The sequence below is a fragment of the Erinaceus europaeus genome, chromosome 15 (genome assembly GCF_950295315.1).
Source record: "Erinaceus europaeus chromosome 15, mEriEur2.1, whole genome shotgun sequence".
Classification (NCBI taxonomy): domain Eukaryota; kingdom Metazoa; phylum Chordata; class Mammalia; order Eulipotyphla; family Erinaceidae; genus Erinaceus; species Erinaceus europaeus.
Window position 1 is genome coordinate 34,239,065 of NC_080176.1, and position 12,736 is coordinate 34,251,800.

The window sequence follows — 12,736 nt, forward strand, 5'->3', positions numbered from 1 at the left end:
ACTGTTCACATAAATATGAATATATTGATAGTGTTTATTAAAATGCCTTTAGCAAAAGTTCATTCTTCTCTGATTTTTTAATAAATTGAAACATTTTCATGAACACCTAAAAGAATTATGGTCCTGAGGCACTGGACCTTCTGTATCTAATAGGTTTTGTTATCAGAAGCAGAGATATCGACTGTGAAGTAAGATTTTCCTCTCTGTAAGCCACAAGAAACTTGAAGTAATATGAATGCCTTTCCTATTTTACAACTGTGTGTTAAAGACATAAGAATAGTAACAAATAAAAGGACTGTTCTACCATGTGTCAAGAGCATGAAGCTTTATCAGTACATACAGGGTAGCATTGACAAAGGGCAGACAGAGAAGATTGGAAAAGGCAGTAGAAAAACAGATGCATATTATATTCACATTCTATGATGAGTGGAGGGGTCTTCCTTTTCTATGAATGTTAGATATCCTATGTGGGAAAAAATGGCAAGGAAAATAGCTTAATGGTTATACAAATAGACTCTGATGCCTGAGGCTCCAAAGTCCCAAGTTCAAACCTCTTCAACACCAATAAAGCCAAAGCTGAGCAGTGCTCTGGTAAAAATTTAAAAATAATAAATAGGGAGTGGGCGGTAGTGCAGTGGGTTAAGTGCACATGGCTCAAGGCGCAGGGACAGGCAGAAGGATCCTGGTTCGAGCACCCACCTCCCCACCTGCAGGGGAGTCACTTCACAAGCGATGAAGCAGGTCTGCATGTGTCTATCTTTCTCTCCCCCTCTCTGTCTTCTCCTCTCTCCATTTCTCTCTGTCCTATCCAACAACAATGGCAACAATAATAGTAACAACAACACTAATAAACAACAAGGGCAACAAAAGGGAAACGATGGCCTCTAGGAGCAGTGGATTCGTAGTGCAGGCACTGAGCCCCAGCAATAACCCTGGAAGCAAAAATAATAATAATAGTATATATATATATATATATATATATATAGTAATAAATAAATAGCAAGGGAGGAAGGATGGAGTGAATGAATTCCACTCCTACTTCACACTATACATAAATTATCAGTTCCAGATAACAACCGGAAGATAGCTCACCTAGTAGAGTATGCACAAGGCCCTGGGTTTGAGTATGGGTACCACACTGAAGCAACATGGACAGTAAGTACCAGGGGAGTCTTATCAAGATGGTGCTGTGGTGTGTCTATCTTCTTATTCTGTCTCGCTTTATAAACCACCTACCCTGCAAAAAAATGAGAAACTTGGGACCAAGAATTCATTCAGTTAAATCATACATATGAGAGACCCTGAATTCATTTCCCCATGCCACATAAAAAAATATATTTCCAGGGAGTCAGGCAGTAGCGCAGTGGGTTAAGTGCATGTGGTGCAGGGCTCAAAGACTGGCATGAGGTTCCAGGTTCCAGCCCCTGGCTCCCCACCTGCAGGGGAGTAGCTTCACAGGCAGTGAAGCAGGTCTGTAGGTATCTATCTTTCTCTCATCCTCTGTCTTCCTCTCCTCTCTCCATTTCTTTTTGTCCTATCCAGCAACGCCAAAATCAATAACAACAACAATAATAATTACAACAATAAAACAACAAGGGCAACAAAAGGGAATAAATAAATTAATTAGTTAATTATATATATATATATCCAGTGCACCATACAGAGACAGACCTAAGTTATTTATTAATGGGAGTTGTGTGTTGACACCTATCATGGGGAAATGGGAAATCGTATACAAGTGCAATCTGAGAAGTGACGCAGTGGACAAAGCATTGAACTTGTAAGCATGAAGACCAGAGTTGGATCCCTTGCATTGCATATGCCAGTGATGCTCTGGCTCTCTTATAAATGAATAAGTCAATACTTTTTTAAAAAAAGAAATTGTACATATGTGACATCAACTGGCTTGTAAATTATTATTTCCCTGATAAAACAATTTTTTTAATTAAAGTATGGCCCAGGAGGTGGTGCAATGGATAAAGTGTTAGACTCTTTTTTTGATATGTGTTTGTTTGTTTTTCCCAGAGCACTGCTCAGTTCTGACTTATTTTGGTGCTGGGGATTGAACCTGGGACTTCAGAGCCTCAAGCATAAATTTTTTTTTGCATAATCATTATGCTAGCTCCCTAGTCCTATGCAGAAGATTTTTAAAAATATTTTATTTTATTTATTCCCTTTTGTTGCCTTTATTGTTTTATTGTTGTAGTTATTATTGTTGTTGTTGTCGTTGTTGGATAGGACAGAGAGAAACGGAGAGAGGAGGGGAAGACAGAGAGGAGGAGAGAAAGATAGACACCTGCAGACCTGCTTCACCGCCTGTGAAGCGACTCCCTTGCAGGTGGGGAGCCGGGGTTCGAACCAGGATCCTTATGCCGGTCCTTGTGCTTTGTGCCACCTGCGCTTAACCCGCTGCGCTACAGCCCGACTCCCTGCAGAAGATTTTAATGCCTGGAACTTCAGGGTCACAAGTTCAATCCCACAGCACCACATGAGCCAGAACTGAGCAGTACTCTGGTTTAATGGCATAGGATTTTCTGAAATAATTTTTAGGACTTTTATTTGGATGTATCTGATATTACACAGGTAAATTAGTTCCAGTTTATTAAAAAAAATTAAAGCAACTTTTCTTCAGATAAAAAATGTCTTCACATTAATTGCATGACTTAATTTACATGGCTCCTTCTAAGTAATAAACTCATTGGAATGGAGAAAATACATCTTCTTAAAGTAAGGCTTTGAGAAAACCATGAAGATGATGTCATTATGACACAGAATGCTAACACTGATGCCACATCACCTATCACCAATCTAACTAACTACAAATTGTCAGGGTAATAGGATTTATCTTACTGTATCTTTACAGTGAACTACTATGTTTAAAGTCCTTAGATTAGCACCAGCATCTAATAACTTCTAGTGAATGTTTGTAATTATTTAAGAAACCTGATTACAAAGAAATTGGCTTTCCTAGAGTGTCATATTAATGTAAATAGGGAAAGAAACAAATGATATAGTTTGTTCTTTCTCACCTCGCACCTGCTGAATCAGTTTCCTGGACACATAAATAATTTCTAATTTGAACAACCTCCTTTATTTTAAAGATTCACCGATTCTTGCTCCAACTAATTCTGCAATCAATTTAAGTGGAGCTCAGGACCTGACCTGGAATAGGAATGTTGTGAAGCCGCTGGCTTTATCTTTGCAGAGTGTAGGGAAGACTTTTGCTACAGGTGATGTTTTCCTCACTTATATTTCTTTGTTTACTGTATGGCTTATAAAAGACTTCTGTGAATTTCTGTGAAATTAACAATTTAGTACAAGAAACCAGTAGCTTCTTTGTCTATTGACAAAAATGGGCTGTCTGTAACATATATTTTTATTTATTTATTTATTTTCCCTTTGGTTGCCCTTGTTTTATTGTTGTCATTGTTGTATAGGAAAGAGAGAAATGGAGAGGGGAGGGGAAGACAGAGAGGAGGAGAGAAAGATAGACACCTGCAGACCTGCTTCACTGCCTGGAAGCAACTCCCTTGCAGATGGGGAGCCGGGGACTTGATCTGGGATCATTACACTGGTGCTTGTGTTTTGTGCCACGTGCGCTTAACCCACTGCACTACTGCCCGACTCCCTGTAACATATATCTTTATACAAATTTTTATGTTCTCTATATTTTTTAACAAACTTTTTTTTCTTTTTTTAAAATTTCTTTATTGGGGAATTAATGTTTTACATACGACAGTAAATACAATAGTTTGTACATATATAACATTTCTCAGTTTTCCATATAACAATACAAACCCCACTAGGTCTTCTGTCATCCTTCTTGGACCTGTATTCTCCCCACCAACCCACTCCAGAGTCTTTTACTTTGGTGCAGTACACCAGTTTCAGTTCAGGTTCTGCTTGTGTTTTCTCTTCTGATCTTGTTTTTCAACTTCTGCCTGAGAGTGAGATCATCCCATATTCATCCTTCTGTTTCTGACTTATTTCACTTAACATGGATTTTTCAAGGTCCATCCAAGACTGGCTGAAAACGGTGAAGTCACCATTTTTTATAGCTGAGTAGTATTCCATTGTGTATATATACCACAACCTGCTTAGCAACTCATCTATTATTGGACACCTGGGTTGCTTCCATGTTTTGGCTATTACAAAGTGTGCTGCTAAGAACATATGTCTACACAGATTTTTTTTGGATGGGTGTGTTGAGTTCCTTAGGATATATTCCGAGGAGAGGAATTGCAGGATCATAGGGCAAGTCCATTTCTAGCCTTCTGAGAGTTCTCCAGACTGTTCTCCAGAGAGGTTGGATCAATTTACATTCCCACCAGCAGTGCAGGAGGGTTCCTTTGACCCCACAACCTCTCCAGCATTTGTTGCTGTTACCTTTTCTGACAAATGACATTCTCACAGGAGTGAAGTGTTGTCTTTATTTGCATTTCTCTGACAATGAGAGACTTGGAGCATTTTTTCATGTGTTTCTCGGCCTTTTGGATCTCTTCTGTGGTGAATATTCTGTCCATGTCCTCCCCCCATTTTTGGATGGGGTAATTTGTTTTCTTGTTGAGTTTGGCAAGCTCTTTATATATTCTGGTTACTAGTCTCTTGTCTGATGTATGGCATGTAAAGATCTTCTACCATTCTGTGAGGGGTCTCTTGATTTGGGTAGTGGTTTCTTTTGCTGTGCAGAAGCTTTTTAATTTGATGTAGTCCCATAGGTTTATGCTTGCCTCAGTCTTCTTTGTAATTAGATTGGTTACATTGAAGAAAGATGTCTTTAAAATTTATGTGGAAAAGAATTCTGCCAATATTTTCCTCTAAGAATCTGATAGTTTCTGGTCTAACATCCAAGTCCTTGATCCACTTGGAATTTACTTTCGTATTTGGTGAAATATAGTGGTTCAGTTTCATTCTTCTGCATGTTTCAACCCATTTTTTCCAACACTATTTGTTGAAGAGATTCTGCTTTCCCCATTTACTAGTCTGGGCACCTTTGTCAAAGCTTAGATGTCCATTGGTGTAGGGGCTTATTTCTGGGCTCTCAATTTTATTCCACTGGTCAATGTGTCTATTCATGTTCCAGTACCAAGCAGTTTTGATGACAATGGGTCTATAATACAATTTGAGATCTGGGAGTGTGATGCCTCCAGTTCTGTTCTTTCTTCTCAAGATTGTTTTGGCAGCTCTAGGTCTTTTCTGGTTCCAGATAAACATTTGTAGCATTTGTTCTATTCTCCTAAAAAATGTGCTTGGGATCTTGATGGGGATAGCATTAAATTTGTAGATGGCTCTGGGTAATATATTCATTTTGATGATGTTAATTCTTCCAACCCATGAACATGGAATATTTTTCCACTTCTTTGTGTCTTTTTCAATTTCTTTGAGTAGTGACTCATAATTTTCAGGCTACAAGTCTTTCACTTCTTTGGTTAGGTTTACTCCTAGGTATTTTATTGCTATAATAAAAGGAACTGATTTCTGTATTTCATCCTCTTTTATTTATTTATTTATTTTAAAAAGGAGACATTAACAAAACTGTAGAATAGGAGGGGTACAACTCCACACAATTCCCACCACCAGGTCTCCGCATCCCATCCCCTCCCCGATAGCTTTCCTATTCTTTATCCCTCTGGGAGTATGGACCCAAGGTCATTGTGGATTGCAGAAGGTGGATCTGGCTTCTGTAATTACTTCCCTGATGAACATGGGCGTTTACTGGTCGATCCATACTCCCAGTCTGCCTCTCTCTTTCCTTAGTAGGGTGGGTATCTGAGGAAGCAGAGCTCCAGGACACACTGGTGGGGTCATCTGTCCAGGGAAATCTGGTTGGCATCCTGCTGGCATCTGGAATCTGGTGGCTGAAAAGAGAGTTAACATACAAAGACAAACAAATTGTTGAGCAATTATGGACCCAAAGGCTGGAATAGTGCAGATGAAGTGTTGGGGGTACTTACTGCAGACTATTGTGTACTTTTGCTTTCAGGTTTATAGTTTGCCCTAGTTTATGGATATATGTGAACATAAGCTCTATCTCAGGGGACTATATCTAGGTTTTGGGACTTAGGAAGTGAACCACCTGGAATGCAATTAGAGAATACTATAAAATGAAAGGTCTTACCAGAGTAATGAAGCTGAATGGTTGTCATTCCACACCTGAAGTCTCTGGACACAGTCTGATGTGAAGTATGCTGGGGTAGCACTCGTTGTGTTGATTAGGTTGTGATCGGCGGATGAAATATTATTTGATATGCATTGAGAGAAGCATGCAGGAAAGTGGGCCCCACCCTAAGGCTCCAGGACTGGGGGAAATATAGGCTCTATAGTGGAAATGTGAGGTTCCTGCTGTCTTAGGGTTCAAGAATACAATGGATAGTTATTGTTATCATCACATTATTTGGTAATTGGGTTAACTTTGAAGAGTCCCTTTGTTAGGATTTGCTGTACAATACCCAACATCTTGTATATAGCTGTGCCACTGGTTGCTTCTGTTCTCCCTGGTCTAGGCTTTTGAGAGAGTCAACATATCAAAGACTCAGCCTATGCATTAAAAAGACTCAGTCTGTGTTTTAAAAAGTTTGAGACATAACAATCAATTTTTCCCCTCTCATATTAATTAAATAGTGGTTTATATACTACAATTTAATAGTTTACATAAATACCATTCCCACCACCAAAAGACTGTGTCCCCTCCTACCCACCCACCCCAACCCCCCCCACCACCCCAGGAACCCTAATGTTCACCCTCCCCCTCACCACAGGGTTTTTACTTTGGTGCCCTACTCTAGGATTTCAATTTCTTCTAACTTAGTGTTTGCATAGAGGAATGCCACTGACTTTTGAATGTTAATTTTTAGCCTAACACCTTACTGTATTGCCTGATGATTTCCAAAAGCTTCTTACTGGATTCCTTAAGTTTTTCTATGTATACTATCATGTCATATGCAAATAGGGAGAGTTTGACTTCTTCTCTTTCAATATGTATCCCTTTAATTCCTTGCTCCCGCCTAATTGTTATGGCAAGAACTTCCAACACTATGTTGAATAGTAATGGTGATAGTGGGCAGCCCTGTCTAGTACCTGATTGGAGGGGAAATGCTTCCATTTTTTCACCATTGAGTATGATGTTGGCTGTAGGTTTTGCTATATATAGACTCCACTATCTTCAGGAATTTTCTATCTATTCCCATTTTTTGCAGTGTTTTGATCATAAAGGTATGTTGTATTTTGTCAAAGGCTTTCTATGCATCTATAGATATGACCATGTGGTTTTTGGTCTTGCTTTTGTTGATGGGGTAGATCACGTTGATTGATTTACGTATATTAAACCAACCTTGTATGCCTGGGATAAACCCCACTTGGTCATGATAAATAATCTTTTTAATATACTGCTGTATCCAGTTTGGTTAGAATTTTGTTCAATATTGTAGCATCTATGTTCATCAGAGATATTGGTCTGTAGTTTTCTTTTTTGGTGTGTCTCTGTCTGCTTTTGGTATCAGAGTGATGTTGGTTTCATCAAAGCTGGCAGGGAGTATTCCAGTATTTGCAATCTTCTGGAAGACTTTTAAAAGTAGAGGTATTAGTTCTTCTTTGAAAGTTTTGTAGAATTCATTTGTAAAACCAGGATTTTTCTCTTGGGAAGGTTTTTGATAACTATTTCAATTTCATTAGGTGTGATGGGCCTGTTCATGTTATCTAGTTCCTCTTTATGTAGTTTTGGAAGTTCCTAGGTATCTAGGAAATCACCCATTTCTTCCATGTTCTCTAGTTTAGTGGCACATAGTTGTTCATAGAAGCCTCCCATGATATGTTGAATTTCTGCAGTGTCTGTTGTGATACCTCCTCTTTCATTTATGATATGATTTATTTGGGGTTTTGCCCTTTTTTTGTTTTGTGAATCTGGATAAAGGTTTGTCAATTTTGTTCACTCTTTCGAAGAACCAACATTTACTTTCTTTGGTCTTTCGTATGGTTTTATTTTCAGTGTTATTTCTTTCTGCCCTAACTTTAGTGATTTCTGTCCTTCTGGTTGCTCTAGGGTTCCTTTTTTCATCTTCTTCTAGGTTTTTAAGATGTGAAATCAGGCTGTTTATTTGTGCCTTTTCTTGTTTCCTAATGTGTCCTTATATGGCTATGAACTTCCCTATCAGTACTGCCTTAAATGTGTCCCAAATATTTTGATAGCTTGTGTCTTCATTTTCATTGAGCTCTCAAGACATTTTAATTTCTTCCTTTATTTCCTCTTTGACCCAATAGTTGTTAAGTAGTTGAGCTTCCATACTTTAAGACTATTACTAATCTTTTGTTGATTGTTAAGTGTTAGTTTAATTGCACTGTGGTCTGAGAAGATGCTTGGGATGACTTCAATAAGTCTTGAATTTGCTGATGCCGTCTTTGTGGCCATACATATGGTCTATCCTTGAGAATGACCCATGTGGACTTGAGTAGAATGTGTATTCCAGTTTCCTGGGATGAATGACTCTGAAAATGTCTAATAGTTCTAGTTTATCTGTCTCCTCATTTAGCTCCCTCATGCCTTTATTGATTTTCTGCCTGGATGATCTGTCAAGTTGAGAGAGTAGTAGGGTATTGAAGTCCCCTACTATGATTGTGTTGCTGTTAATATATTGCTGTAGCTCTTTCAGTAAATGTTTGATGTATTTAGATGGCTTCTCATTGGGTACATAGATGCTAATAATTGTTAAGTCCTCTTGATTGATTGATCCACTGAGCATTAAGTAGTGTCCATCCCTATTTTTTAAAATTTTATTTATTTTAAATTCTATCATGTCAGATATGAGAATAGCTGTTCTTGCCCTTTTTTTGTGGGCCATTGGCCTGTATGATAGTTTTCCACCCTTTCACTTTGAGTCTGTGTTTGTCTTGTTGAGTTAAGTGGGTTTCCTGTAGACAGCATATTGTTGGGTTGTGTTTTCTGATTCATCTTCTTACTCTGTGCCTTTCAATAGGTGAATTCAGGCCATTGACATTTATTGATATCAAAGATTGAAGATTTTTTAAAATATTTATTTATTTACTACCTTTTGTTGCCTTTGTTGTTTTTATTGTTGTAATTATTATTGTTGCTATTGATGTTGTTGGATAGGACAGAAAGAAATGGAGAGAGGAGGGGAAGACAAAGAGGGGGAGAGTGATAGACACCTGCAGACCTGCTTCACCGCCTGTGAAGCAACTCCCCTGCAGGTGGGGAGCCAGGGGCTTGAACCAGGATCCTTACACTAGTCCTTGAGCTTTGCACCACCTGTGCTTAACCTGCTGCGCTACCACCCAACACCCCAATTGAAGATATTTTAACTCCATTCTTGTGGAATTTTAGAGTGTTCTGATATATGTCCTATTTATGGTGGTCTGACTGTTTATAAGAGACCTTTCAGAACTTCTTTCAGGGCAGGTTTGGTGATAGTTGATTCTTTCAACTGTTACTTGTCTGAGAAAGTTTTTATGCCTCCATCTAGTCTAAATGACAGTCTACCAGGATACAGAAGTCTTGGTTGAAAGTCTTTCTCATTGAACACTCCATAGATATCTTGCCATTCTCTTTTGGCCTGTAGTGTTTGTGTGGAGAAGTTTGCTGCTAATCTTATGGGTTTTCCTCTGTAGGTGACTCATTGTTTTTCTCTTGCAGCCTTCAGATTCCTTTCTTTATCCTTATTCCTTTCCATTCTAAATATGATGTGTCTTGGTGTCTTTAAGTCTGAGTTCATTCTGTTTGGGACCCTCTGGACTTCTTGAATCTTTATCTTTGATGTTGTCTAGACTAGGGAAGTTCTCATCAATTATGTCCTGAAGAATGCTTTCTTCCTCTCCCTCTCTTTCTTCCTGTGGTAAGGCCAATAATACGTATATTATTTCTTTTGAAGTCATCCCATAGGTCTCTGTTGTTGTTTTCATTATCTCTTAATCTCTTTTTGAGATCTCTTACTTCTTTTTTACTTGTCTCTAATTTGTCCTAGATCTTGCTAATTTTGTCTTCAACTTCATTTATTCTATTTTCTCTCCTCTCTACTGTTTTCTAGAGTTCATCTATTTTGTTGCCATGTTCTGATACTGTTTTACCTTGCTCACCTAGTTGTGTTCTTAGCTCAGCTATTTCAGCTTTCAGCTCTCTAATAACCTTGAGATAATTAGTGTTTTTTTCCAGAGTCTCATTTGTTGTTTCTGCATTTCTGATGACAATTCTTTTAAACTCTTTATTCACTCCTTTGATTATTTCCTTAGCTAGTGTTTGGATGTTGACCTCATTATTTTGTGCTCCACCCTTTGGGGGGCTTTTAACTGGACTCTTGTCCTGGTTCATTTCTCTAATATTTCTTCTTGTTGGTTTAACCATTTTATATAGTATGTTATGAGGTACCTCTCTCAGTACTTTACAAATTAATGATCACTCTTGCCTGGATTGACTTGTGTCTAAGTAAGGTAATTAAAGGGTTCACAGTTGTGGAAATTGACAGTTGTTTCATAATTATTTTAATCCTTGAGTTGGAGCTCAGTAGTTTAAAAGCCTCTTTTGTTCTTTTTCTTCCCTGTAGGCTATGGGAGCCTGAGGGCTTTTATACTCTAAGTTGGCTTCTTAGCTTAGTCACTGACTCCAGACCAAGAGATAAAGCAGGGTGGGGCAGAGATAATCCAGTGGTTATGCAAAGAGACTTTCACAGCCCTACCACTAGGCCACAGAGGTATAGATCTTTTCCTAAGTTTCCTAGCTAGTTTTCTGTCCCCTGGTGTCAACACAGGGCCTCCCTGCCACTGTTCCAGATTCTGAGGGCACTAGCAATGGAGACTCACAGTTGCATTTGGTGAGTCTCAGGGGAGTCCTCTCCTCCCTTCAGCCGTTCCCTTGTTGGCGAAACAGACTGGTTATGGTGTCTCAGCTGGTAAACTGCCAGACTGTTACCAGCCACTTAATCTCTCCCTAGGCTCCTCTCTGTCCATGAGCCACACGTGTTTGCACTCACTGGTGATTTGGTGGGTTCCTGAAGTCCTCCCAGGCCTGTCCTGTTGCGGTCCCAGATGGTCTCCTTTGGTCTTCCTAGTTGACCTGTGATCTGCTCTCTATATTTTAACCAGAATTGCGAAAAATGACATTTGGAACACAGAGCAATTTGATGATTCATGCAGGATACAAATATAAATAAAACCAAATCTCTGCCTAGTAAAGAAGACAGAGCTACAAGATATTTTCAGTACACTATAGTAAATATAGCAATAATCTGGAGTAGTTCAAATCTAAAATTTGGATCTACTCTAAAATTTTAGAAAACAGTCAAGAAACTGATCTTTTAATATGTGATAAAGTCACTATGGTAAATGGTATTTGCAAATAAAATAAAAATAAAAGATAGGGTAAAGGAAAACTTTGAACTAAGGGTAGGCATGTAGAAAATTCTAGTGTTTAAGGAAAAGATGAGGGGGCCAAGAAGTGGCATACCTGGTTAAGCACACACATTACAGTGCACAAGGATTCAGATTCAAACCCCTAGTCCCCACCTGCAGGGAAAAAGCATCTTGAGTGGTGAAGTGGGATTTCAGGTGTCTCTCTGTCTCTCTCCCTCCTCTCACAGTTTCTCTCTGTCTCTAAACAATAGTAAATAAATAAATAAATATTAGGTTTTTTTATTTAAGAAAGGAGACACTAACAAACCCATAGGATAGGAAGGATACAACTCCACACAATTCCCACCAGCCAATCTCCATATCCCATCCCCTCCCCTGTTAGCTTTCCTATTCTCTATCTCTCTGGGAGTATGGACCCAGGGTCATTGTGGGTTGCAGAAGGTGGAAGGTCTGGCTTTTGTAACTGTTTCCCCACTGAACATGGGCATTGACTGGTCAGTCCATACTCCCAGTCTGCCTCTCTCTTTCCCTAATAGGGTGGGTCTCTGGGGAAGCGGGGCTCCAGGACACATTGGTGGTGTCGTCAGTCCAGGGAAGTCTGGTCGGCATCATGCTGGCATCCGGAACCTGGTGGCTGAAAAGAGAGTTAACATACAAAGACAAACAAATTGTTGAACAATCATGGACCTAATGGCTGGAATAATGCAGATGAAGTGTTGGTGGGGTACTTGCTGCAGATTCTTGTGTACTTCTGCTTTCAGGTATATATTTTTCCCTAGTGTATGGACACCAGTGAACATATGCTCTATCTCAGGGGACCTGGTCTATATGTAGGTTTGGGGACTTTGTTAGGAAGTGAACCACCTGGAATGCAATTAGAGAATACTATGAAATGAAAGGTCTCACCCGAGTAATGAAGCTGAAGTGTTGTCATTCCACACCTGAAGTCTCTGGACACAGTCTGATGTGAAGCATGCTGGGGTGGCACTCGTTGCGTTGATTAGGTTGTGATTGTCGGATGAAATATTATTTGATATGCATTGAGAGAAGCATGCAGGAAAGTGGGCCCCACCCTAAGGTTCCAGGACTGGGGGAAATATAGGCTCTATAGTGGAAATGTGAGGTTCCTGCTGTCTTAGGGTTCAAGAATACAATGGATAGTTATTGTTATCATCACATTATTTAGTAATTGGGTTAACTTTGAAGAGTCCCTTTGTTAGGATTTGCTGTATAATACCCAACATCTTGTATATAGCTGTGCCACTGGTTGCTTCTGTTCTCCCTGGTCTAGGCTTTTGAGAGAATCAACATATCAAAGACTCAGCCTATGTATTAAAAAATTCAGTCTGTGCTTTAAAAAGTTTGAGACAGGGAGTCGGGC

At 39.2% G+C, this 12,736-nt stretch overlaps 1 protein-coding gene across 4 annotated transcripts in view; it reads left to right on the forward strand.

Annotated features, from left to right (window-relative positions):
• The window catches only part of GREB1L (GREB1 like retinoic acid receptor coactivator), a 295,678-nt gene that overhangs the window by 177,805 nt on the left and 105,137 nt on the right, over positions 1 to 12,736 (forward strand). For 3 of the 4 annotated variants that reach the window (XM_060173567.1, XM_060173569.1, XM_060173570.1), the window contains one exon: positions 3,102 to 3,230. The exons of the other annotated variant lie outside the window; for it this stretch is intronic. In XM_060173567.1, coding sequence (XP_060029550.1) covers positions 3,102 to 3,230 — 129 coding nt within the window. The remainder of the gene's footprint in view (positions 1 to 3,101; positions 3,231 to 12,736) is intronic. 4 annotated transcript variants of the gene reach the window in all.